The sequence below is a fragment of the Balaenoptera ricei genome, chromosome 16, assembly GCF_028023285.1.
Source record: "Balaenoptera ricei isolate mBalRic1 chromosome 16, mBalRic1.hap2, whole genome shotgun sequence".
In the NCBI taxonomy this organism is placed as follows: domain Eukaryota; kingdom Metazoa; phylum Chordata; class Mammalia; order Artiodactyla; family Balaenopteridae; genus Balaenoptera; species Balaenoptera ricei.
Genome location: NC_082654.1, coordinates 65,763,348 through 65,790,161, shown reverse-complemented (window position 1 = coordinate 65,790,161; position 26,814 = coordinate 65,763,348). Strand labels below are relative to the sequence as shown.

The 26,814-nt window shown below is 37.7% G+C and overlaps 3 protein-coding genes and 1 pseudogene across 18 annotated transcripts in view; 2 read left to right on the top strand and 2 right to left on the bottom strand.

Annotated features, from left to right (window-relative positions):
- The window catches only part of PBLD (phenazine biosynthesis like protein domain containing), a 36,374-nt gene extending 24,568 nt beyond the window's left edge, over positions 1-11,806 (bottom strand). For 2 of the 7 annotated variants that reach the window (XM_059900059.1, XM_059900067.1), the window contains exons 1-2: positions 10,584-10,841; positions 6,594-6,638 (exon numbers count right to left, since the gene is read on the bottom strand). The gene's annotated coding sequence lies outside the window, so the exon portion shown is untranslated. Of the gene's footprint in view, positions 1-6,593; positions 6,639-10,354; positions 10,488-10,583; positions 10,842-11,668 lie in introns of those variants that run through there. The other 5 variants (XM_059900063.1, XM_059900065.1, XM_059900066.1 and 2 more) reach the window with 5 other exon arrangements.
- On the top strand, positions 10,587-21,466 carry HNRNPH3 (heterogeneous nuclear ribonucleoprotein H3). Of its 7 annotated transcripts, none has more exons than XM_059900058.1 (10): positions 10,587-10,699; positions 16,173-16,307; positions 16,840-16,978; positions 17,492-17,676; positions 18,133-18,219; positions 18,506-18,621; positions 19,656-19,791; positions 20,528-20,623; positions 20,706-20,798; positions 21,169-21,466. In XM_059900058.1, exons 2-10 carry the CDS (start codon positions 16,196-16,198, stop codon positions 21,243-21,245), a joined length of 1,041 nt encoding a protein of 346 aa, XP_059756041.1. In that variant the 5' UTR covers positions 10,587-10,699; positions 16,173-16,195; the 3' UTR covers positions 21,246-21,466. The 7 variants fall into 7 exon arrangements, with proteins under 7 accessions (XP_059756041.1, XP_059756036.1, XP_059756037.1 ...); XM_059900053.1 differs by having other exon boundaries at positions 10,610-10,740; XM_059900054.1 differs by having other exon boundaries at positions 10,610-10,881; positions 17,492-17,631.
- Positions 21,467-22,732: 1,266 nt separating this feature from the next.
- The window catches only part of RUFY2 (RUN and FYVE domain containing 2), a 50,019-nt gene continuing 45,937 nt past the window's right edge, over positions 22,733-26,814 (bottom strand). For 3 of the 4 annotated variants that reach the window (XM_059900713.1, XM_059900709.1, XM_059900710.1), the window contains exons 17-18: positions 24,894-24,971; positions 22,733-24,803 (exon numbers count right to left, since the gene is read on the bottom strand). In XM_059900713.1, coding sequence (XP_059756696.1) covers positions 24,660-24,803; positions 24,894-24,971 — 222 coding nt within the window. In that variant the 3' untranslated portion in view covers positions 22,733-24,659. Of the gene's footprint in view, positions 24,804-24,893; positions 24,972-26,814 lie in introns of those variants that run through there. The other variant, XM_059900711.1, reaches the window with a different exon arrangement.
- LOC132351375 (small nucleolar RNA SNORA18) lies at positions 25,325-25,443 on the top strand (annotated as a pseudogene).

Below are 26,814 nucleotides of genomic sequence, written 5' to 3'. Positions count from 1 at the left end.
ATCCTTATTATAATCTCCATTTCCATTTTACAGGTGAATAAACAGAGGCTCAGAAATTTTAAGTAACTTGCCCCAGGTCACACATTTAGGCAATGACTAAATTTGAACCCAAATAGTCTAACTCCAGAGTCCATGTTGTCAACCACCATGCCTTAGAATATATCCCAGGACCAGAATTTGAGGAACTCTTACTTAAGGAACTAAAATCTTAGTTCCATGAAATTGTAAACTACCACTGCATAAGAGAAATTTTGTCTTAAGTGTTAAAATACTTTAGACCATCTTTGAAATGAAAACTCAAGAGTTTAAAAATTCTCTTAGAATTTACAGACACTCAAGAATACAAAGGACCCTGGTACAACAAACACTAAATAACTGTACTATGTATGAAAACTAAACAAGATTTCTGATTAAGTAAAAAGAGTTCTTGGTCAAGTGTGAAAATTTCTTAAGCATTTTTATTTGTTCTAGAACAGTGCTTTTCAGATTTTAGCATTCATCAGAATCACCTGTGGGGATGTATTAAAACACAAATTGCTGGACTCCATGCCCAGAATTTTTTATTTCATAAGTTTGAGGTGGGGCCCAAGAATTTACATTTCTAACAAGTTCCCAGGTAATGCTGATGCCGTACTTGGAGATTCACTACAAAAAGAGCATGAAGTTTCTAACACCATAAATGTATTAAAACTGTCTTTCTAAAATGTATTTTATAAATTTAATTTTTATTCTCAAAGGGTAGAAAAAGTATTTTTATTCATTTAATTTAATTGATTAATATTCCTGTTTGTGCTCTATGGTAACCAATTATGCTTAACATAGGGTTCACATTAACAATTTAATTTTCAAAAATTACTGTGTATTTCCTAAACACCAGGCACATGCTAGAATTGGGGGATAAAATGATGAACAAGTCACTAACTCTCTGTCAAGGTATTCTCAGTCAGTGAGGAGACCAATGTAAAAATTATAAAATATAAAAGAAAAAGATATAGATACAATGCTTATGAACACAAGGAGAGAGCAATAACTCTGCCCAGGAGACAGTCAGAGGGCGCTCCAGAGATGAGGTGACATTTGAATGGGTCCAAAAACATACACAAAAAAATGTCCAGCAGTTCCATAGGGTGCGAACAGGCATCTTGGGCAGAGTGCATGGATTAATCCCAAGGTAAGCAATTCAGTATGGAAATAGATGTGGCAAGAGGATAGGAGAGGGTGGAGATAAGGCTATAAAGATCTGCTGGAGCCAATGTTCATGATTTGTTCTTTATCTTTGTGGGTTCAGAAATCCAAAGTTCAGTTCAACAGCTACTGTGTGGCAGGCAGACTCCAATGCTAGGCACCAGAGAGAGAAGAGAATCTCATGAATGAGCCATACACCTCTACCCTGAGGATCTAATCTAGAATTTATCTTTGAAGATGTCCTTTTTCTCTCTCTCTCTCCTTAAAATTAATTTTGGTTTCATTCCTATAAGGAAAAGGCAGGCTTAACGTCCCCCTGAATTGCTGAGAGAAAATTTGAGGCAGGTAAAGTTTGAGCAACTTGCCTTTATTTACCCAGTAAATGGGCTTGCACAAATTTTGGCATCCAGTCAAATGGCTGGTCCTCAGGTGCAGCTATCAGGCAGGGCTCTGAGCAACTATCCAGCACTGTGTTTTTCAAATGATCCAAATAATTTAAATTATCCTTCTCTAGTTTCATTGACATTCCGTTTGGACACCTAGAGTGGCTTTACATGTCCCTCAATAATGCCAAGCAAATATGCTGTTAAAAAGAAATAAATTACCCCCAGAGGGTACAAGCTCATAAACCTAAATTCATATGATTTCGAGACTTCCCTGGTGGCGCAGTGGTTAAGAATCTGCCTGCCAATGCTGGGGACACGGGGTCGATCCCTGGCCGGGGAAGATCCCACATGCTGTGGAGCATCCCATGCACCAGAATTACTGAGCCCGCATGCCACAACTACTGAAGCTCGCGTGCCTAGAGCTCGTGCTCCACAAGAGAAGCCACCGCAATGAGAAGCCCGCGCACCGCAACGAAGAGTAGCCCCCACTCGCCGCCACTAGAGAACGCCCGCGTGCAGCAACGAAGACCCAACGCAGCCAAAAACAAATACATACATTTATAAATTCATATGATTTCTCAACTATTCATACTTCTCTTTTTTAACTCTTTAGTTTTTAATCATCAAATTAGTATATGAATATAAACTTGTTATAAACAATAAAATAGTACGGAAAAAACTAAAATCCCATTTGACAATTCCCTGTCCCACTACCTTCCCCTGAGTTCCACTGGGTTTGTTTTTGAGAACACAGTAGACACCTTCCTGAATTCTAATCTTGGTTCCATTTACCATGTAAATGTAGGGAAATCATAAACCTCCCTTGTTCAAATAGCTTAGTCATTAAACCTGCCCATGGGTATGCCTGGGAACACTGAGGCTTATTTGTCCCTCTGTAACTGTCTTAGCTTGTTTACAGTCTCCTGTGGCTACAGACAACAGAAAGTTGATTTCTGTTATTCTGTAGCTGTTAGCATAAAAGAATCCACTTAGCTTTTGCTTATGACTACTGCCTCAAAACAAGGATACTCATTAATAAATGCCAGTTTAGTTCTTTGAAAATGTAAATACTTACTAATTGAGCACTGACTGGCATTCAAAGTGTACTTGAACACTGTCTACTTACTGGTGAAAAGAAAATGAGTATAAAAAAGAGCTACAAATTATTAAGTAAAATAAGTTTTTAAATAAAAATTTGGAAGAAAATCTATTTTTAAATTAGTTTCATTTAGCTACTAAGACCATATATATATATATATATATATATATATATATACACACACACATACACACACACACATATATATGGCATTCAGTTACTTTTTGTTTACTTTTACCCATATTTCCTAGACTTAACAGAAGCTCTAAACACTTCCTTTGTTCAAATATTTTTAGACTCGTTCTGATTTCTTCAACTACATTTATGTTTAAATACCCACTGTTTTGGATGGAAATTTTTCACTTTTCTGTTAAAGTTTACATTTCTCATCTTATCATCATCACTTACCATTTATCAACCAAATTATTGTCCCCCCCTTCCTCTCCCCACTGGTAACCACTAGTTTGTTCTCTATATTTGTGAGTCTGATTCTTTTTTGTTATATTCACTAGTTTGTTCTATTTTTTAGATTCCACATATAAGCGATAACTTTGTCTGACTTATTTGTCTTTGTCTGATTTATTTCACTTAGCATAATACCCTCCAAGTCCACCCACATAGTTGCAAATGGCAAAACTTCATTCTTTTTTATGACTGAGTAGTATTCCATTGTATAAATATACCATATCTTCTTTATCCATTCATCTGTTGATGGACACTTAGGTGGCTTCCATATTTTGCCAATTGTAAATAATGCTGCTATGAATGCTGAGGTGCATGTATCTTTTCAAATTAGCATTTTTGGTTTTTTTCAGATACATACCCAGAAGTTGAATTGCTGAGTCATATGGTAGTTCTATTTCTAGTTTTTTGAGAAACCTCCATACTGTTTCCCACAGTGGCTGCACCAATTTACATTCCCACCAACAGTGTATGAGGGTTCCCTTTTCTCCACATCCTTGCCAACATTTGCTATTTGTATTCTTTTTGATAATAGCTATATACATATGTTCTTTATAGATATTCATATTCATATATATATAATATCTAGTTAACACAAAAGCAAGCAGTAATGGAGGAATAGAGAAACAATAAAGACATGGCATATAGAAAACAAATAGCAAAATGGCAGACTTAAACCCCACCTTAATTACATTAAATGTAAATGGACTAAATTCACATCAAAGGGATTTTTTTTAAAAGACATGATCTAACTATATGCTTTCTATAAGAGACAAACTTTAAATTCAAAGACACAAATAGGTTGAAAGTAAAAAAATGGGGAAAAGATATGCCATGCAAAGTATAACCAAAAGAGAGCTGGAGTGACTATACTAATAACAAACAAAATAGACTTTAAGACAATATTTGTTACTAGAGACAAAGAATGACATTTTATAATGATAAAAGTATCAATCTATCTGGAATATATGACAGTTATAAACGTATATGCACCTAACAACAGAACCCCAAAACACATGAAGCAAAAACTGACAGAATAGAAGAAATAGACAAATCAACAATAATAGTTGGAGACTTCAATGCCTAGTTTCAATAATGGATAGAACAACTAGACAGAGGATCAACAAGAAGATTTAACAACACTGTAAACCAACTAGACCTATCAGACATCTCTAGTACACCCCACAATAGCAGTAAACAGCACATCCTTCTCAAGTGCACATGAAGCATTCTCCAAAATAGACCATATGTTAGGTAGCCCATAAAACAAGTCTCAATAAATTTAAAGGCCTGGAATCATACAAAGTGTGTCCTTCAACCACAATGGAATAAAATTACATTTTAATAACAAAAGAAAAAGGAAATTTGGGAAATGTGGAAACTAAACAACCTTCTCCAATAATAAAAGGAAGTGAAGCTCCCTGGAGAAATGGCCGATTCTAGGGCCAGGGTAAAGAAAATACCAGATGAGCCTGCAGCATCTTCTAGTACCAGAAAGTAAGGCAGTCTCAAAAAATAAAAAGGATAGGGGCATGTCAAAGGGATATAGAAGCCAATCTGAAAGTGCTCCCAGTGGCCTAAGCAAGAACAATTTGAGCAACAAAATTAGTAATGTAGTAGTAGATTATAACCCAAAGTACAAAATGAATATCCGTGAGTCTGTACTGACATATATAAAAGATGAAAGAATGAAAGAAAGAAAAACCTTACAGAATAATATCAAATAATTTATCTAGCTACTCTCTCTTCCAGGAGATGGAGTTTATTTATTTATATAAATTTATTTATTTATTTTTGGCTGCGTTGGGTCTTCGCTGCTGCACGCAGGCTTTCTCTAGTTGCAGAGAGTGGGGGCTACTCTTGCTCGACGTGTGCGGACTTCTCCTTGCAGTGGCTTCCAGGAGATGGAGTTTAAATACCCCTTTAGTGTGGGTGCACTCAGTGACTTGTTTCCAAAAGAGTAGACCATAGGAAGAGGATAAAAAGCAACTTCACAGTGGAGAAATCTGGCAAACACTACCTCACCCAGGTGATTAAAGGTAACACCATCAGTGATAAGTCATGTTGCCAGCATATACTTTTGATATGGTGTGATGGGAATGGCACTTTACTTCTGTAGTCTTCTTCCCAAGAACACATTACTCTTGTCTAATCATGGCAAAGATATCAGAGAAATTCCAACTGAAGGATATTCTACAAAGTACTTGACTAGAGGATGCTAAGGAGAATGTTGACTAATGTAATTTAGCATCCCAGATCAGATACTGGAACACAAAAAGGATGTTACAGAAAAACGAGTGAACCCCAAATAAAGTGTGGAGTTTAGTTAATAGCAATGGACCAATGCTGGCTCATTACTTGTGACAAACGTACCATAGAATGTAAGATGTTAACAACAAAGGAAACTGAGTGAGAGGTATACAGGAACTCTTCATACTATCTTTGCAACTTTTTTGTAAACCTACAACTATTCTAAAATTTTTAAATCATTAAAAAAAACCCAAAAAAACTGAGGCCTGCCAATAACCATGTAAGGGCGCTTGGAAGCAGATCTTCCATCAGTTGAGCCTTGAGTAACTGCAGGCCCAGCTGACACTTTTTTTTTTAAATTTATTTAATTAATTTATTTATTATCTTTGGCCACGTTGGGTCTTCGTTGCTGTGCATGGGCTTTCTCTAGTTGCGGCGAGCGGGGGCTACTCTTCGTTGCAGTGCGTGGGCTTCTCATTGCAGTGGCTTGTCTTGTTACAGAGCACGGGCTCTAGGCGCACAGGCTTCAGTAGTTGTGGCACACAGGCTCAGTAGTTGTGGCTCACGAGCTCTAGAGCACAGGCTCAGTAGTTGTGGCTCAAGGGTTTTGTTGCTCCACGGCATGTGGGATCTTCCCGGACCAGGGCTCAAACCCGTGTCCCCTGCATTGGCAGGCGGATTCTTAACCACTGTGCTACCAGGGAAGCCCCCAGTTGACACTTCTGATTGCAGCTTTATAAGAGACCCTGAGCCAGAGGCACCCATCTAAGCTGCCCTCAGGTTTCAGACCCACAGAAACAATGAAATAATAAAAGTCTGTTGTTTTAAGCTGCTAAGTTTTAGGGTAATTTGTTAACAGCAATACTAAGTAATACAGTATGATTTCTTTTTTTCCCAGTTTTACTGACATATAATTGGCATACATTACTGTGTAAGTTTAAGGTATATAGCATAATAGTTTGACTTACATATATTCTGAGATGATTACTGCAGTAAGTTTAGTTAGCATCCATCACCTCTTATAAATACAATAAAAAGAGAAAGCAAAAAAAGAAAAATGTTTCCTTGTAATGAGAACTCTTAGGATTTACTCTCTTAACAACTTTCATACATCATATAGTAGTGTTAATTATAGCCATCATGCTGTATACTATAGTCATCATGCTGTATACTATAGTCATCATGCTGTATATTACAACCCTAGTACTTACCTTGTAAAGTATAATTTTTTTATATATAATATTCAGAAGCAGCCACTGCAAAACATAGGGACAAGATGCAGTCAATCTGTTTGAATTATATTTCTCATTATTCCTCATTGTAAGTTAATAAGTTCTCATTCCAGTTTTAACAACAGATGCTAGACCAAATTTACCTAGCCTGAGCCTATCTCCCTAAACTATCAGAATGTAAAAGCAAAATATACATTGATGAATGCCAGCTATATATCCTAGCACATATTAATTTCCTACTAGACACATCCACTTGGATTGTGTATGGCACCTCAAAATCCGTATACTCAATAGTCCTGTATTCTCTGTCAGTTACTATCCCCACCAACAAACCCTAAACCAAAAGTAACTCATCCTTGACTTTTTACTCATCCATCCACAGCTTCTCTAATCAATCACTAAATCCTGCTGATAATGGCTCCTAAATATCTCAAAGACATCCTCTTATATCTATCCCAGTACCACTGTTCTAGTTTAAGAGCTCATCATCTCTGCTGGGCCTTCTTTGCTAGACTGTGGTGAAAATTAGTTACTTAAAGTGCCTCCACCCCCGATATAACCATAGTTATTTGTACACTAAGAGGCACAGGTACATATATGAAGAAACATATTTTTATCTACCACTCAGAAGCTTAAAATCATGTGTGGGGGGAGAGGGGAATGGTCTTGTTACTCTTAACGGTACAGTGTTTTCTAAGTTATCAATGTGCTTATAAAATATTAAAAGCAGTACAATAGTTTGATTTAAATTCCTTAAGTAGTTATCTTTTGTAGCTGCTTTCCCTGTTCTTCACAGCAATCCACTGGGACAGAAATAATGTTCAACACTTTTAATTATTTTCAAAAATTAGAGAAAGTGTGCTAGGTGCTTTTTTCCTTCTAAGTTGCAATTTGTTTACTTAGTGTATAATTATTCCAATTGGATGAGACCTTTTGGCTTCCCTAATCCCAGAATGAACACTAGGGTGACTTGAAGATACAAAAAAGTATCAAGAATGTAAACTGTAATTAAGTCTTGTCTTGAGAAATAATTTTGAATTATGATGGAGAAGACTACTGCTTTCTAAAGAGAGTAGATATATATGATATAAATCAAAGAACAAGCATTTCACAAAACCTTAGTAAGACAGATTTAGTGTTCAAAAGGCATTAACCACCTTAATTAGACACACTCCTAGAAACTTATTTGTGGGTTTGTTACGTTTTTAGCTTATTTGATTTTCCTGTAGACAAAAATATTGTAATCCAGTTTTTATGTTATTTCAGAATGCCAGTGGGGGTATGTGAACAACTATCTTAGCCAATTTTTAGTTAATATGCCTTCTCTCCCCCAAAAGAGTACAGTCTCTTTCTATTTCTCTTTCTTTTTTTTTCAGGCTCTGCATGGAATTTTCCTGTTCCCTTCATCCTGGTGGTATAATCAGGATCACGTGTTAGCTGTCTTGTTTTCCTCTGGGCCGTGTGGGTACTTCTATTTCCTTCTACTTTTTCATCTCTTCTCTCATTTTGGCCTCTAACAAGACCCTCTGCAGGGTCCCTCTGATCTCTGTACTAATAGGAAAGCACTGAAATGACGAAAAGGAAGACAAAGAGGAAAAAAAAAAAAGCAGCTGGGAGTCCTTAGTTTTAACCATCTCTATGGAAACATTTCCACGGAGACCAATCTGGAAACAATTCAGTATGGACCACTGGAGCAATGGTGAGCCAATCTCACCAAGCCTTACAGGACTCAACTTGCAAGTGAGAATAGTTGATAGACATTTTTTTTTTGAGAAAAGTAATAAAATAGGAAGCCAAATAAAAATTAAGTTTACCCCTATATAACGTACTTTTTTTTAAACTCAAAACTTCCTACTTGCTGTAATAATAAAAAAGCCAAAGGAATGCATGTGCTAATTTCAAGTCCTTCCCAAGCATTCACATTGGCAAACAGCAGAATGCCCAATACAAAGAAATGTGGCCAAAAAAACGAAAAAACAAAGAAAGCATTGCAGTTTGGTGGTGAAAAGTCTTAAGAATGATTTTAGGATTATGGCCCGTGACAATAAAAGTATGTGGAGAGAATGCCAAACTCATTCAGGCAGTAAACAGATTGTTTGAATTCACGCAAGGGGTAAAAGGGATTACAGAATTCCATCTACCAAATCAGGTTGAAAGGCAGAAAGGATAAAGTAGTGATGTAATTTGAATCCAGGGAAGAACTCCACCTGAAGCGGGAGCTTGGAGTCTTACTAATATAGCAATTATTAGAGTAAAAAAAAAAAAAAAAAAAGAAAGCTCCCCCGACCCCCTCACAGTGTCAGACACCAAGATATCAAGTTTCAGTCCTGTTCAAAAGTCTCCAGCCAATAAACCGTTAACTGCAGGTCTCCAGAGATGCTAACTGCAGTGTTAGTTAGAAATAACTCCAATGTGGGGACTTCCCTGGCAGTCAAGTGGTTAAGACTTCGCCTTCCAATACAGGGGGTGCGGGTTCGATCCCTGGTCAGGCAGCTAAGATCCCACGTGACTTGGGGCCAAAAATCCAAAACATAAAACAGAAACAATATTGTAACAAATTCAATACTTTAAAAATGGTCCACATCAAAAAAAAATCTTAAAAAATAGAACTCCAATTTGCCTAAAATGATGTTTGTTCCCTTAAAGGTTATTTACATCTCCAGGTAGGTACATAGTGCTTTAAGACCCTAAGCCCCTGGAGTAAAAACCACTTGGGTTTAAATCCTAGCTTCTGCCACTAGGTGTGTGACCTTGGGCAACTTTTTACATTTCTCTAGAACTCAGGCATACCATCTGTAAAATGGGGATAATAATTATTTTTCAGGGTTATAAAGAGTCAGTGAATTGAGCACAGCACCTAGCTCAAGCAAGCTCTCAATAATTGTGAGCTATCGTTATTACACTATCCAGTTTCGTTTTTCTATCTCTTGTAAATGATGACATTGTCCCTTCCCCCTTTCTCTAAGGGTTATTTTGAGGGAGTGGTCTCAAGAAAGACAGTAGGGCATTATGACCCAGACAATTCTTACTGTCGCACACTTGTCTTACGCAGGTTTGAGGATGAATTAAAGCCACGAAATGGAAGTTTCCATTATATGACGGTAACTGACCTCCTGTCTCCACCCTACACACTGCAAACCTCATGAAGGAAAAATTATTCAAGCTTCTCCACTGCTAATACCCCTTGCGCCCCCTCATCCCACTCTCGACGGGCTTCCTAGTGCCTGTAGTACCAAGTACAAAGTCTTTGGATACTGAAGGTGTACAACTTAGGTTCGTCCACATTTGCAACCTTCGGGAACATCCGTGTACTCGAACTCATTTCCTCCTCTCCCTCGCATGTGACATACGTTCCTTCGTTTGCACTTTAACTTGCATTGATCTCGGTACCAGGACTGCCCTCCACTCTTCTTACAGAAATTAGGCTTGCTTGTTTTTGGGGTTTTGTTTTTGTTTTTCCCTAAAAGCTGTCACTAGGAACCTCGGTGGTATGCGAGCCAGCACAACCAAAAATTATTTATTAGGCGTCACTGGTTCGCTCAATTTTCAAGAATGCAAAGCACTATTCAGAAAACAACCAGAAATCGGGTGCCGCAAGCGGCTGATGGGTCACTGAGATTACAAAATGGGAGACATTAAAAGCAAGAGAGAATGAGAAAGCGAGAAGAGGAAGCGAGGAGTGATCTGCAGGAAAACTTCAATCATGAACATCCCCCCCCCCCTCCCCCAACGAGGCTCACGTTGGGGCGGCTGGGCCGGCAGTGCCAAAGCCAGGGGAAGGAGCCCCAGCCCGAGAACCCAAATCAGGGCCTGGTGGACACTCTTGTATCTTCCCAGCTGAGAAGCCCTACTATTTTTACCGCATAATGCAAACATGGTGGACAAGAAAAGCCCTCCCCGCGTTTGGCGGCCAAACCACGTGGCTCCGTTTCCACGCAGGTGACGCTGAGGGAAGGGCGGGGCCTTTACCGAACTTGCTCTCGGTGCGGCAGAGCAGCAGAGAACTTTTCCACACCCGGACGCCACGGTTCCTGCAACACAGGACCACTATTGCCTCTTCACATCCTACCCGAGAGAGCAGAAAGGTGACCTCTGAGGATCTGATAGTTTTATGGGAATCAAAAAGGTGGAGTTCGCGGCCTCTTTCTTTAACTGGACTAGCTCCCAGCTCCTCTCCACCTCTCTCCCCAACAACCGGGCTTTTCACCAACGCGCAAGCGCACTTCCTGCCGTCCGCGCCAAGGCTGGGCCGACTCTCTTGTCTCGCGTGAGTGGGGCCGGCCGGTCTTCCTTGCTCTCGCTCCACCCCCTCCTCCTCGCTCGCTCTCTCCCATCCCCCCAAGCCAGTCGGTCTGCTGCGCAGCTCCCTTAGCGGTTGCCGCCGCCGGAGACGGTTGGAAGAACCGTTGTGGGAGCGCTGCACGAGGCGGGCGACTTCTCCCTGCTCACGACCGGACCTCGCGAGCACCGGAGTCGGGGTTACTGTCGCCCGACAGGGTATCTGAAGTAAAAGGGGGTAGGTTGGGCTGGTGGTTTCGAGAGCGGAGTCGGGAGAAGGACGAAAGAGCGACTGGGAGGGGGTGGGGCTGCGGGGGGGAAGTGTGGAGGTCGCCGCTCGGGGGCGGCCAGGCTGCGTCTCCCAGGCGATCTCCCACTTCAAGGAGGGCGGCCTGCCGGGGGGAGGATTTACTCAGGTGGAATTCAGTGAACGAAACCGAGCCCCGAAGTGGGGGTCATCCAGCACTTCCTCTCCTTTCCCTGCTGGTTTGGCCTCCGCCATCTTGGGTACGGCGGCGCGGCCACCTCAGCTTCCCGCCCTTCTCCTCTCTTTCTGTTTTTTGCCCCTCAGCTTCCGAAAACTGATTTAGAAGTCCGGGGGATGGTTAAAGGTCCGTGGAAGGGATGAGGGTGGGGAAGGAAGCGAGCAGGGAAAGGCCGGGCACTTGGGTGGCGGGAGGATCTGGGCCGTCGGGCGCGCTCCCGATGGAAATGGCGCCAGATGGGCCTGGCCTCCCACCGCGGCCTCCCTTCCTCCGCAGTCTCGGCTGGGCTACCTGGGCCGGCGGGACTGCGAGTGACTTCTGACGCAGATTCCCAAGATGAGAGAGGCTGGAGCTGGGGGAGGAAAGCCAATGGCGACGAAGGCGCTCAACTCCCAAATCCAGGACAAAGGAGCCAGACGGCCTCCTTTGTAATTCCGCCGCCCGGTGGCGAAGGTTTTTAAGCCAGGCTTGGCTGCCGGGCGGGGAGGGGGGGAAGGGGCGTACTCTCCCTAGCTCTTTGGTCTCTAGGGCAGCTAGATAAACGAAAAGTCTCCGGGGCGGAATAAAGGACGCTTAGCCGGCCCTTATAGTCCAGATTTGGAACTTCGAAAAGAGTACGTACTCATTTTCCAAAGGGTTTTTTTTTCCACGCTTCTCTTAAACGTCGAAAGACTTTGTGGGTAATTGTTTTGTAAGCAGAAAAGCGGGTGACTTACCAGATAGGAATGTGAAATGGACTTATTTCAAATAGGTCGTCTGGATCCAGTGAACTGTGGAACTAGGCTTTTGGAACCTGTGGGCGGGGGTGGGATGGTTTAGCAATGGTTTTGTGTAGTTTGGCAAATATTGATTGGGTTAGAACTTAAGTAGGAGTTTTATTTTGGGGAAACGGTTGTTAAAACACAACCAGTGATGGCAAAACTGTGTGTATAGCAATTGAATTATTAAATCTCCAAGGGTTGGATTTTGTGCAGAGATTGTTTGGGCATTAAGGCCGTAGAAGTAAGATTCTTCAAAATACAGTTAGGGTTTATTTTCTTTTGGTAGCTAAGCATGTTTTCTATTTGGTGTAGGACTGTAGTAACGTTTTGACCAAGAAAATAAGCCTGCTCAACAGAAAGACAAACTGCAAGTTCAGTCATGTGATGCTGTGATGATTTTCGGTCCTTGGAACAGTCGGAGAACTGGTTCTGTAATTTTCGCTGAAGACCGTACAAAAGGGACAGGCAGCCTATTTTTCCAGCTTTAAAAACAAAAAACTCTTCCTGTTGGTGAAGATGTTTTATGATTCTTGTGGACTTTGAAAAGACAGCCCAGAGTTTCCTATACTAGTTTCCTAGTATGTGATGTAACAGTTTCCCTGATTGGATTACTCTAGAAATCTTTTTTTTCTGCCCTCTTTTTCATCTGTATCATAATCTGGAAATGCATCTAATTGCCTTTATATTTTTAATAACTGTGTTCTTCTGGTGTTCTTGGCTGAGCTGCAGTGGCTGGTAACATTGTTCTAGAGAAGAACTTGATCATTTTAGAGACCTCACCACCTTTAGGTACTAGAGGTGTCTCTAATTTTGTTTTTATTTAAAATTAATGATGGGACTTCCCTAGCGGTCCAGTGGTTAAGACGCCGCGCTCCCAATGCAGGGGGCACGGGTTCCATCTCTGGTCGGGAAACTAAGATCCCACATGCCTCACGGTGCGGCCAAAAAAATAAAAAATTCAGTTAAGGAGCAAGCACAGTGAAAGGGAAATGATGTAAAATTACCTGTTACGAATTTCATCACCACTTATTGACCAAATTTTGAAGTTCCTTCTCATTTTTTAGCAGCAGTGGACTACCATTTAGAAAGTTATTAATGCATCAAACCCTTACTGTATGTATTATACTTCGGAAAATAGTATATGCCTCTGCGTTATAAAGGAATTTTATCTCTTTTGGCCTCTGTTGTTAGATGCTTTTTCTTAACAGCTTTGGGATACAGTTCCCATATCATAGACTTCACCCATTTAAAATCACACAACATGTGGTCTTTTGTGACTGGCTTTGTTCACTTAGCATAATGTTTAGGAAATTATATTTAAAATCTCATATAGAACTGACTAAAGTTATTTTAGTATTTCAACTGCTGGTATTTTAATTGGTGCTAACACTAGGAATTCTTTAAAAAGCATTCTGATTAGCCATGACACTGTTGGAAAGAAAGGTTGAGGTGGATTATCCTGAATAATTAGGGAATGCCATTTAGGTAGTTGCCGAGACAGCTTTATTAAGGTATTAGAGCAGATTGTCTTTTTTTATGTGTTTAGAGTTCGTCTTGGTTTTGTTTTATAAATAGAATTCTAGGTTCAAATTTTGAGTTTTGAAGAGATAATAGAGTATGGCTTTCTTTATTGTGTACTCTTCATACACACGGGGTGGAGAGTCACCCTATAAAATAGTTTGTTTTCCGAATCTGCTTAATTTATCCTGATTTAAAATTGTGTTAACAGCTTGGTATTTTTTTTCTAGGCTATGTTTGTTGTTTTTATATAGGTCTCATTGATACAGGCTGATCCAAAAATCAGAACTAGTTTGCTTGCCTAGTATTTCTTGGAAAGTGCTAATACGATTTATAGTAAAGATAAGTCAGTTTCTGTCTTTTTTTTTTGGTATTTGTTCCTGAAACAGTACCTTTACATTGAAAAAAAGTAATGTTCTAAATGAAATAAAGCCACCACATCTACGGTCTTTTCACAACAGATTAGATTGGCTTTGCAAAGTTCTTAAGTTTTTCATGAGGAAGTTAACATTTGAGGTTAGAGCCTCCCCATTTTTTCCTATTGTGTTCTTAAATTCCCCTTTGTAGAAAACAGTTTTTGCCTGTTTTTGTTAAGAAAATGATAAAGATCTTCAAAATGTCTCAACTTTTTTCTCAAAGCCTACTTTCAGGGTGACGCTAGAACTATTTTTTTAATTGTCTAGCTAATCACATATCCTAGTAAACATTTCCAAAGACCCCTTTTTTTCCTCTCTCTCTCTGCTTTAGACAGTTCCTAAGGACACTTGAAAACTTAAGCCTTTGTTGACTTTGAAAAAGACTTGTAACAGTCCTTATTTCCTTTCAAGATTGAGGATGGTTTCCTCTCCTTTAAGGTTGTTATTTTGTTTGTGGGTTATTTCATTAGTTTTATAGGGCCCCTTAAAATCCAATAACAATGGCCACCATTGAATGATTGCCATGTTGCAGACCAAGCACGGATTCCTTAACAGTCCAGTGAGGTATAAGTAACCACTGCTGCACTTTACAGTTAAAAATGCAGAGGTTAAGTAGTTTGCTTAAATTAAGTAGCAAGTGAGTGGCAGACTAGGGATTCAAACCCAGGGTTTCCTTTCTCTTAAAAGTTCTTCCCACTTATTTGTGTGCATAAGAATTAGTTGTAAGGTCAGATAAAAATTTGTATTCCTATTTTGAACATCTGTGTCTAGAGTGGCACTTAGGATGGGGTTTTAAAAAAACAGCGAACCAAGTACCAAATGTGATTCATGTGATTCGTATGCCAGAGGTATTTGCTTAATAACCACATTTGGATAATTTCTACGTTAGCTTATTTTAAATGCGTGGATTCTAGGGAAAAAATTTTACTCTTTTGAGATGCTACCCTTAACAGTTGCACTGATAATTAGATTGTGTGAAATTAAATATTAGTGAATACTGTTTATATGAAATATCCTCAAGCTTAAAGGAATCAAGTGAACAAACTGTTTTGTTTACAGGGGAGGAGGTGGTGAGGGAAAGGTTTGAAATATTCAGGTGAGTAGGATTCCTACAGCTGCATAGTGAAATTTATAAGATCTGGTAAGTTTCTGCAGCTGAAGGACTTCTGCATTAACCTCTTTAAAATGTTTGGGAATTTTAAAAGAAAGGGTGATTGTCTCTTGGGAAGGGAATTTGGTGGATGGGTTCTTTTGCGGGGGGGGGGGGGGAGGAGGGTGTCTCGTACCGTTTTTAATACTTTTTGAATGTGATTGCATTACTTTTTTAAAAGTTCTGTTTAAAGTAGTGAGTAAACTGGTTTTTAATATTACTATCTTCAATAATTTCCAAACAGGTGGCTTCAAAAAACTGTTTGAAAGCTATTCACTTTTGAGTGCCCTTTTATCTCAATTTTTAAACTCAGCCTGATTAACTCAGTAATTGTAAAACTTGCTTTTGGGGAGTGTTTAAATCAGGTTTAAACACAGATAGGAATTTTTCCCCCTTCGAAAACAATTTGGTGTGTCCAGAATTATAGTGCATCTATTAAGTTGAGACTTTTAATACCATTTTTCCAGCATCAAAGGAGAATACTCATTGTAGTTGTGACTTAGGCTCTTACTGTGAATGAATGATGGTACTATGTACAACTTTTGGGTGATTAAGTTTTAAAGAATTTGCATAACTATTCAAGTGAATAATAAAACCTGGAAAGTTTGAGATGTGAGGAAGAGGCTAGAGTTGACACTAAGATGACAGGGTGAAGAAATAGAGTTTGAAGACTGATGGTGGAATTATGTAAGTTTTCTTAAAATTGGTTAATATATTTGATCCTTAGAAATTCAGTATTTTGGGGGAGGGGGTCAGGTTTCACTGCCTTTTCCGTCTTTTGCCTACCCCCAATAGAAAGGTGGTGTACCGTTGTATTGTGACGCTGTCACTGAAGTCACTGAACCATAGTTAACATTTCCTGTTGTGCACCACTGAGAGGTGTTTCTTCAGTACCTCTGGCAAGAGTGTATTTTGATTGACTGCTTTATGTGCTTGTTTATTTTTTATAGCATTTAAATCAAACGGTATTGAGATGGATTGGGTTATGAAACATAATGGTCCAAATGACGCTAGTGATGGGACAGTACGACTTCGTGGACTGCCATTTGGTTGCAGCAAAGAGGAAATAGTTCAGTTCTTTCAAGGTACCTCTAGTATTAGTCAAAGTTTAGTTGTATTTTAATTTTATATTTCTGTTACTCAGTTTCTAATTTGTAAAACCCATTTGTTTGGGGGACTTTTTGATTTGAGTATATCTGGGTTAATGTGTTCAGTTATGAAATGTGCTCCAGTTAATAATATTCAATACAGAATGTGTAAAAATATATAAAACCTAACTAATACGCAATAAACTTAATTGAGAGTAATTATATGTGATGAAATGAATCATGAATTAGCATATGGAGCATAGTTAAGTTTGATTTTTTTTTTTCCATGTAATATTAGGTGGGCTTTTAGAGTGTGTGTGTAATTTTAAAAGACATTGGTCGCAGAAAAATTTTTATGTAATCCAATAATATTTGAAAAAAATCTTCCTTTTATATTATGGGGTGATGGGAAAACTAAGCTTTTTTGTTTTGTTTTGTTTAGACTTGTTTTAAATATTTGATTCAGATGGGAATGTTTCAGCCTTTAACACTGTTCCCCTTGATGGGGTTATTTGTCCTTGGGTTAAAGGGTTGGAAATCGTGCCAAATGGGATAACATTGACGATGGACTACCAGGGGAGAAGCACAGGGGAGGCCTTCGTGCAGTTTGCTTCAAAGGAGATAGCAGAAAATGCTCTGGGGAAACACAAGGAAAGAATAGGGCACAGGTGGGGATGGAGAGTTTGGGATGGTGTTAAATTTTTATTTTTGGGGGTTGTGGGTCACTATTGCTTAAATGGGGGGGTAACAGTAACATTTTTCTGGGGTAGTTTAAAAGAATTGATAATTATCTAAATTTAACTTGGAAACTACAGATTTGGGTGGGGAATTAATGCTATAATAGTTTGCTTAAATTAAAATTAGATTGTTTCCATTTTTTTGTAGGATGTTGTTGATAAATGCTTTTGTATAATCACCTGTTTTCTCTAAACACCTATTACATACTAAAGGAAACAAGCTTAAAATTATATTTTGTGAATTGTTTTCAAATGATTTGTATGTAAAACTTAAATATTAATTATTTAAGTTTGTAGGTGTAAAAAATGTTAACTTTTGGTGTATTTAGGCGATTTAAATTGGGTTATATCTAGATGTAGAAAAACTTACTGCATTTTGCCCAATATTTTATTTACTCTAGTACGTTTATGCTGAAACCTGTACCTTAAACCATTTTCAAATAGGTATATTGAGATCTTCAGAAGTAGCAGGAGTGAAATCAAAGGATTTTATGATCCACCAAGAAGATTGCTGGGCCAGCGACCGGGACCATATGATAGACCAATAGGAGGAAGAGGGGGTTATTATGGAGCTGGTCGTGGAAGTATGTATGACAGAATGCGACGAGGAGGTGATGGATATGATGGTGGTATGTGTATCTAATGAACAAAGGTTCTGTTGTCATTTTCTTAATGTTCCTGACACTTTGTCAAGAAATACAGAAATGGCAGTAATTCAGTACCTACTAGGTTTTAAAACCTGTTCATGAAAAGATGGATTCCCATGGCCAGCTATGGGACTTGATTGATGCACATATTGGCACCTGGTTTACTTACACAAAAATTTTTAAAAGATTGTTACGTTTTGAAATTTTCTGTTTGGCATCAGGGTGAAAATTAATTTTGATGTCTAAATGTATCCTTTTCATATTTTTAATTTCCACCAAGTGTTAACTGCTTTTTTCATACGCACTAAGTTGGAAGTTGCAAACTTTGGGGGAGGGCAGAGTTGCCAGACTGCTTGCCACAAAACATGCTTTTGTAAACTGGATTATAAAATTTGTCTCTTCAAAGCTTATTCATGTATTTCTCCTTAAATTACACAGGTTATGGAGGTTTTGATGACTATGGTGGCTATAATAATTATGGCTATGGAAATGATGGCTTTGATGACAGAATGAGAGATGGAAGAGGTAAAATAAATATTAAAGACATAGTCATTTTTAGGTGAATTTCAGTATTTGCTTTACATGCACTTAGTGGTAATATAGGTGACTTGTATACAAAAGTCAACTCAGGCATATTTCAGTGCATTCCTGCATAGGGCTTTATACAGATGTATACTTACAGGAAAATTCTCCATTTGATATTTAGAACAACTATAAGTATTAAGATTTCTTGGGATTGTCAAAAAAAAGGGTGTAAATAGGAAAAGGTGTGTATAGGGAAGAAATAATCTTTGGAAATTTTATTCTCTAGGTATGGGAGGACATGGCTATGGTGGAGCTGGTGATGCAAGCTCAGGTTTTCATGGTGGTCATTTTGTACATATGAGGGGATTACCTTTCCGTGCAACTGAAAATGACATTGCTAATGTGAGTAATTTTAGTAATTTATTAGTGACTTTGTGCATAATCATAGTCTCTAAATTTTGAAAATTCTTTAATGTACTCATCTTTGTCTTTTTAGTTTTAATGTCAAAAAACCCTTTAATATGAAAATACATATATCCTTATCTTCACTAGTTGATGAATATGTGTCCGTTGTGTGCCAGCCTACATAGGACTCAAGCAAGTTAAAAGCTACATTTATAAAGTCCAGTTAATAATTTCGTGAAAGACTGACGAGCAGAGAGGTGATGACTGGAAGATTATTTCCTTGTTGTGTCAAGTTTTGAAAGTGTTGTAAATATGTGACAAGTCAGTAAGTTTTAGTGGTGTGGTTTGGCTTTCTAGGCTTATGTGGTGATCAGAAATTGAACTGAAAATAATGGTAGTAGATGCTATTACTGATTTGAAACTGGTTTGTTTCACATTGGTTAGAGAATCAGCAAATTTCAGTCCGTGGGGCCAAGTCAGTCACTGAGTAGTTGTGATAGAGACCCAGTGGCCTACAAAGCTGAGGGTATTTATTTATCAACTAGCACTTAAAGAAAAATTTTGCTGTTGATCTAACTGGGAACCAATTGGACCAAGTTCCAGGTGCCTTTTGGGGTCACTTAAATCTGGTTAACTTGTGATTAGAACTAAATGATATATTTTGGGAGCTCTGCATATACAGTGGGTAGGTTTATCAAACTCCATTGTTCTGAGTCATTTAACACCCAATTTCTCTGCATATGTCAGTCCCGGGTGACTTTTTTCAAACAATTTTGAAATACCTTTCTTGGGAGTGGGCCAGGGGAGCTTACTCTTCTCCCTCTCAGTATAGTAAGGAAAATATGGCTTTTTCATTTGTTTAAGGTAAACTGTTCTCTAGCTTAGAAATGTTTTTTAAATTTAATATATCCCCTGGCTTACTTTAAAAGAGATCTCTTCTTTGCATTTGTTTTAATATACTTAAAACCAAAGTGTGTGGTAATTGGCTTTCAGTAATCTAAATAGAAAAGTAAAATAAGTGTTTTCTTTAGTTTTTCTCACCACTAAATCCAATCCGAGTGCATATTGATATTGGAGCTGATGGCAGAGCAACAGGAGAAGCAGATGTAGAGTTTGTGACACATGAAGATGCAGTAGCTGCCATGTCTAAAGATAAGAATAACATGCGTAAGTGGTATAGCTTTCTCATTTGTAATTCCTCAAATGTAAGAGGTTCTGGGATCTGTAGGTAACTCTTAGTAGTCTGGGGCCTGAAACCTTGTGGCCTCTAATAAGTTCAGACTTCAGTGGCTTTCTAGGGGGCTTTCTATTGAAGTTTACTCAGACTCTTAATACTTGACAGATTATTAGAATTTAAGTTATTAAAGAGAAGAAAATTCGTATGTTTTTTGTACTTGCCTGAGTTTCTATGCCGTTTGCAAATTCTGTTTCTTAACGTATTTGTTGATAACTTGGGTAAGTTATTCCTGCATGTCATCAAATCTGTTTTTAAGCCATTAAATTTAAACTCCCCTAGTGATTCCCAAATCTGGCCACACATCAGTCACTTGATACCTAATAAGTTGTTCCAGACCCTACCCTCAGGCTACCCTCAATATTCTAATTCAATACTATGAATGGGCCTGGAATATATTTTTAAGACGTATACCAGCAGGTTCTAAAATAATGTTAGCCCTTTTATAGATAAGGAAACTGAGGCGTCAAACACTTGTTACTTGTTCTAGCTTGAACAGTTTGAACAAAACATAGATTTTAGTCATATCTGGCCTTCACTTTGTCACTCCACTAGGAATTTGCAAGCATACTTTTTCAAGTTAATATTAGCCAGTCAACTTTTTCACACTTCTGCTGATAAATTTGATCCATCACTCCTTTCTCCCATATTACTTTTTTTCCCCTAAAGAACATCGATACATTGAACTCTTCTTGAATTCAACTCCTGGAGGCGGCTCTGGAATGGGAGGTTCTGGAATGGGAGCCTATGGCAGAGATGCAATGGGTATGTAAAGTTTTTAAAATAAGCTGACTTAGACACTTAGCAATCAGTCTCAAACTTTTCTTCTTTTTTTTTTTTCTTAAAGATAATCAGGGAGGCTATGGATCTGTTGGAAGAATGGGAATGGGGAACAATTACAGTGGAGGATATGGTACTCCTGATGGCCTGGGTGGTTATGGTAAGTGTCTGGTTACTCTTGATTCAGTTTGTGTTAGTCCCCTTATGTGGTGCAGAGTTAAAGTTCATTTTATTTACTTATTTGGTTGCACTGGGCTTTATTAGTTGCAGCAGGCGGGCTCCTTAGTTGTGGTTCACCGGCTCCTTAATTGCAGCATGCATGTGGGATCTAGTTCCCTGACCAGGGATTGAACCTGGGCCCCCTCTATTGGGAGCGTGGAGTTTTACTATGCCACCAGTGAAGTCCCTTTTTGTTTTGTTTTGTTTTGTTTTTTAATTGGAGTATAGTTGATTTACAATGTTGTATATATTTTTAATATCTTATGCATTTATATCTTCTAAACGGTTCTTAATGTCTTTTTTTTCCTAAGGCCGTGGTGGTGGAGGCAGTGGCGGTTACTATGGGCAAGGTGGCATGAGTGGAGGTGGATGGCGTGGGATGTACTGAAGCATAACCACCGATACAGAAGTCCTGACAACAGCATCTGGTCTACTAGACTTTCTTACAGATTTAATTTCTTTTGTATTTTAAGAACTTTATAATGACTGAAGGAATGTGTTTTCAAACTATTATTTGGTAAAGCAACAGATTGTGATGGGAAAATCTGTTTTCTGTAGGTTTTATTTGTTGCATACTTTGACTTAAAAAAATAAATTTTTATATTCAAACCACTGATGTTGATACTTTTTATATACTAGCTACTCCTGAGGATGTGCTGCTTTCATAAGATTTGGGTTGATGTATTTTACTATAGCTCTACAAGAAGTAGTTTAGTGTAATCTTAGAGGACAGTGGTTCACCTCTGCATAAACTACAAGTCTTAATAAGCAGACATCTAGAATAGAGCTTGGAAAATAATTAGTGTAACTCTAATTTCTCCTTGACAATACTGTAAATATAAAACCTTAAAGATGAGTTTAGATGGCTTCAGGAGTATAAATTCAGCTAATTAATTCTATATTATTCTTTTTCAAAAGTCATTTATCAGGCATAGCCCTGAAATGTTAATGATCTAAGAGGTATCTGGATATATGAATATTCATAATTGTGTTACCTGCAGATAGGAGTGTTGAAAGTTTAAATTCTAGCCCTAGATTTTAGAATAAATCCCCTCAGCACTTGACTGACGTACCAAAAAAATGTTTCCCAAAAGTGATAGTTTAAGTTCTCAAAATGTATTAGACTAAGTTAAGGTTCTCAGTGACATGAGAATTCAGTGCAAGTACAAAGATATTTACCATGGAGTATAATTAATTCTCACAGATGTATTTTCAGTTTCCAGCCCAATAGTTAAAGCATATGGTTTTTTAATAACTGTATAGATGACTACTTTAAAAAAAATGTAAGACACAAGTCCATGTCTTGAGAGTCTTGCGATTGGATTTTGCATCTGATATGTTTGGAGTTTTAGAGCCATTGTGTTAAAAAATTATATGTAGCAAGGAAAAGGTGCTTTTTTACTTTTTAATCCCTTTGATCAATATGGCTTTTTTCCAAATTGGCTAATGGATCAAAATGAAACCTGTCAATGTGAATTCAGTTACTGAACTTGTTACTTGTTTTTGCTAGAAATGTTATTAATGTAATAAATATCATTGTGGGAGATAAGAGTAATGGCGTCTGTCCTAGAATGCTTTGTGTCAGTTACTGATTATAAATCAAATTGGTAGAAGGTACTATGTCTAATTGAAGATTAGACAGAGTGACTAAGAAATGATTTCTGCTTGTTAGAAAAGGCAGCTTGATAACATAAGTGGAGCCTATCAACTGGAGCAATGATTCATCTTACTGCCTCTACTCCCTTAATTACCTATTTAAGTACTAGGCTCATACCACTTTTTAAAAAAAGATGACGTGCTTTTATTTCCCCAGGATTACCCTATTAAAACGTACGCCTTCTAAAGTGGGCTAATTTTTCAAATCTTTTATTTGTTATATAAAATTCACATTTTAAAACTGTGTATAGAAGAATTACAATCACAATTCCTTGGCACCATGATAGCATTACTGTGGTAGTACTCCTAGATGAGGGAATGGTATGTGAAGTTCACAAAGTACAAATTGACAGCTGTGTAACAAAAAATCCAAAATTAGTAGAATGGTTTTTAGATAAAAGTCAAAACAAAATGGAGCAACTTGTATTACTGTTGTAAAAGCCTGCCTACAAAAAGCCCAAATCAATGGCGATGACATGAGTTTTGAGTGGCAAAGAATTTAAAGGGGGACTAAAAATCATGGTTTATTTGTTGAATGAAACCAGCCTTGGAATTTAAGAAAATCACATTTTAAATTTAAGCACAGTTATAAAAAACAGTATTTGAAATTTTCATTTTTGCTTATTCTTATTTTCAGCAATCATAAAAATGTTAATCCAATCCCATCAGTACAAAATAGTTCCAAGAATATAATTCATGTCTCAAATATTCCTATCAGAGCATTAAGGACCACCTATAAATCGGTGTGTCGGTTCTAACTGAACACCGAAAACTGGATTAGGGAGAAGATAAATCCGAAAGTAAAATAATGGTTTCATACTTTGGCAATTTAGAAAATTAAATAATTTTAAACTTCAATGGAAGAATGTACTCTGAGGAAACAATCCTATAGAATAAGCAACCCTATCCTACCAGAGAGGGAGGTAGCCATGATTCATTAATGCTTTTAGGAGTAACGTAGATACCTATGACATGTTTAAAAGGTTCTCAGACTTAAAGTGCATGATTTAAATTAGGGTTAAAAGTGGAACCCCAAGTGGTGAGGCTGTTCAGATGGTTAATTATACAAGGGTAACTGGATTAAATTCTTGGTATGGCAGGGATTAGTGTTTATTGACGTTCATGCTTGAAATAGTTCAAGTATGAATTTAATGGCAGGGCTGAAACTACATCTTTACTCTAGGCCCTGGCTTGGAGGTGCTCACTAAATGGTAAATATTTTATTCTGTATATATACTGTAGTAGTAGACTGCTACAGTGTAATGCTTCCTAAAAGTTACTGGAATGGAAACGTAATACAGAATTTTTTTACTCAAGACTGTCATATCAAAAGCAAAGTTTTATTGCATTTTAGATTTCTTCTTAAATGCTTAGGGGAGGATCAAATCAGCCTGTAATCCCTGCTACATTTTTTTCTGGGGAAGGGTTTATGTATGTTTTGACTTTCAAAGGGGGCTGTGAGTCCTCCCTAAGAAATGCATATGGAATTTTAACTTACTTTCAAAACAAAAAGTTGTCAGGCAAAATAATACCTCTGTAACGCACTGTTATCTGAAAGTTATCAGCAAATGTCACATTGACTTTTTTAAAGGAAGGCCTTTTCTAATGCAAAATGGGCAGAGGAAGGCGGAGCAAATAAATATTGTTGAAATCTTACCAAGGTAATGAAAAATGTGTTGAAATATAAATACTTCTAAAATGTGTATCTCCAATCTTTCAGAACTGTGAAGCTTTAAAGTGCATTAAGAAAATTACAGGCACCATCAAATATCAGTTTGACAATCTGGAGAATAAAACAATCTGAAGCCCTATTTTTAAGGTCTTTACAAAATAAGGCAAATGTGTTAGCTATGCTATCTGACCTCTCAATGGCATTAAGAAAAGAGTTACATGATTACTACATCAGGAATTAGGATAAAGTTACTGTAAAGCATGCCCTATCAAATTCTTTCTGAGTTACAGTGGGGAAGGAAATGTCAAATTATACAGTTTATAATTCCCGTGAGTTGAATATGTGGAAAGTAAAACTGGTACCAATGCTGTCTGAAAGCTGCTTAAGAAGGACTGTCTGAATACGCTGTATACACGTTCATACATAACATTCATCGTAGGTACTTTTCATACATAAGAATTTAGTTCTGGAGTATTATGGCAAGTTAGATGAGCATCTCTGAATCAGTAATGCGTGACAGGAATCACAAACCCGTACTGGCTTTGGTGAAGAAGGCAAAGGCAGTTCGTTGTCAGAGCAAGCATTACAGAAAATTTCCCCACAGTTTCTACAGTGGTGCTATTAAATGGAAAAATCAGAGAAATTTTGAGTAAAATTAGAAGCCATATTTGCAACATAACTTTTGGACTCACTTCCTATCTCCCTTACCTTTCTCTTAGAGAGTGAGAATTCCTTTTCACAAAGTTTACAATGTGTTGCTTCTTTGTCTTTCAACCAAACCAGTCCCTAGTAGGAAAAATACAAATATTAATGCTCAAGTTGGTAACTAAAAGTTACATGTGAAAATATTTTCAACCAAGAGCATTTTATAGGAATAGATATGTAGATAAACCAAAAATGAGTCCTTTTCTTTGACAGATATACTGAAATAGTTGTAGATTTAACAAGTGTGGAATTTGCTTCAAAATAATCTGGGTGAGGAAGAACGGATGTGGGTTGAATATAAATAAAGCAAGGTTGGCCATATATTGATAAATAGTGAAACTGGGTCATGGTTCATTTTATTCTTTACAACAGAATATTTGAACATTTCCATGACAAATGTTTTTAACAAAAATCTATTATGGATAGTAATTCTCTTTAAGGAAAGAACCCTAGTATACCTACATCGTTGGAAACGCCTCACAGATTAACTGTGTGGTTTCCTTTACTCATAGAACTACCTGTTAGATCTGTGGGAAAGAACTACAAGACAGAGTTGCCAAGTAAACTATGAAAAATGTTAACAGTCAAACTTTTTATCTTAGGTATTGGCATATCCTAATGATCTGTACTGTTCTAGGGTGTGATGGCTTAGGAGTGAATATGATTTGAACCTAATACATTTTTAGAGGGTGTCAAATTCAGAATCAGGCAGAGCCATCTCTTGACCCTAAACATGGTCCTAAAGTAAATCGCTTGAGGAAATTGGATCCCAGAGATTACAGGTGGGGAATTTTGAAGTGTGTCCATATTTCACTGGAGATCAAAGAAGCCTAACTAAAAGAATTGTGGGCTGACTCACATGATAACTTCTTTTTGAGAGGGCTATTTTATCTTGAAGATTATGAGTTTGGAGGAACTAAGGTGATTGGCAGTGAAAAGAATCAGAACATGTGAAATTCCTTAAAATTTATTGACTTAAGTAACTTTGTGTTACACATAATTAAAAAAAAGAACGCTTTACACTTAAAAAAAGGAAAGAACCCTAAAGAATATCCAGTCCAAAAACACTTAAGGATAAATTTTCATTATGTGAAATGCATGAGTCTGGCATTATGTATATATATACCTTATATACAGCAAATCCACAAAATTTGAAGAGATTTTGGAAATCAGATGACTGAGTTCGTTATTTTAGGTAAGACTTCACCTTAAATTCAGTTCTACACTGCTATTAATTTCCCTCACCTCTGTAACTCACAAATTTAATAGTTACTATGTAAACTTTAGTGGCAAATATAAGTAGTGTTGAACAGGTGGAAGTTAACTTGATACCTAAAATTTCTAACTTGACCCATTCTTTCTTTGTTGTTGTTGTTGATTTAAACTGAAAACAATTATTGAATTTGGAGGGAAATTTTTGACCCATTCTTAACTAACCAAGCTCTTGGCTAGAAAAAGCATTTTTCTCCCTATGAAAGCAACTTTGTTAGGTGGTGCCCATTTTATTTCGAGAAGACCTAAGTGAAAGAGGAGTCCTCTGCTTCTGATTAATCTCATCACATCTCCCTTTCAGAAACAGCCCAGGCTAAGCTACATTGCCACTGCTTCCAAAGAACCAAGTATATCTGATTACCACTTGGGAGATGGAACAAGTGCCACTTAACAACAGTGTACCTCTAAGGCATAAGACCTTTACCAGCTAATGAGAGAAAAATCTTCCAAGCAGAAGAGCCAACAGACATTATTTCTCAAAAGCCTGAGTTGTCTTGAAAGCCTTTTCTACCTGACAGAATTCTTTGAAGAAAGTGAGATGAGGACTAAGTATTCACAGATCAAGGTCACAAGGTTAATATCAGCTGTTTTTATTTCACAGTCTTAATAACCAGCAGCTGTTATCTGATATAGCAGAGGTAAGACAAATGGT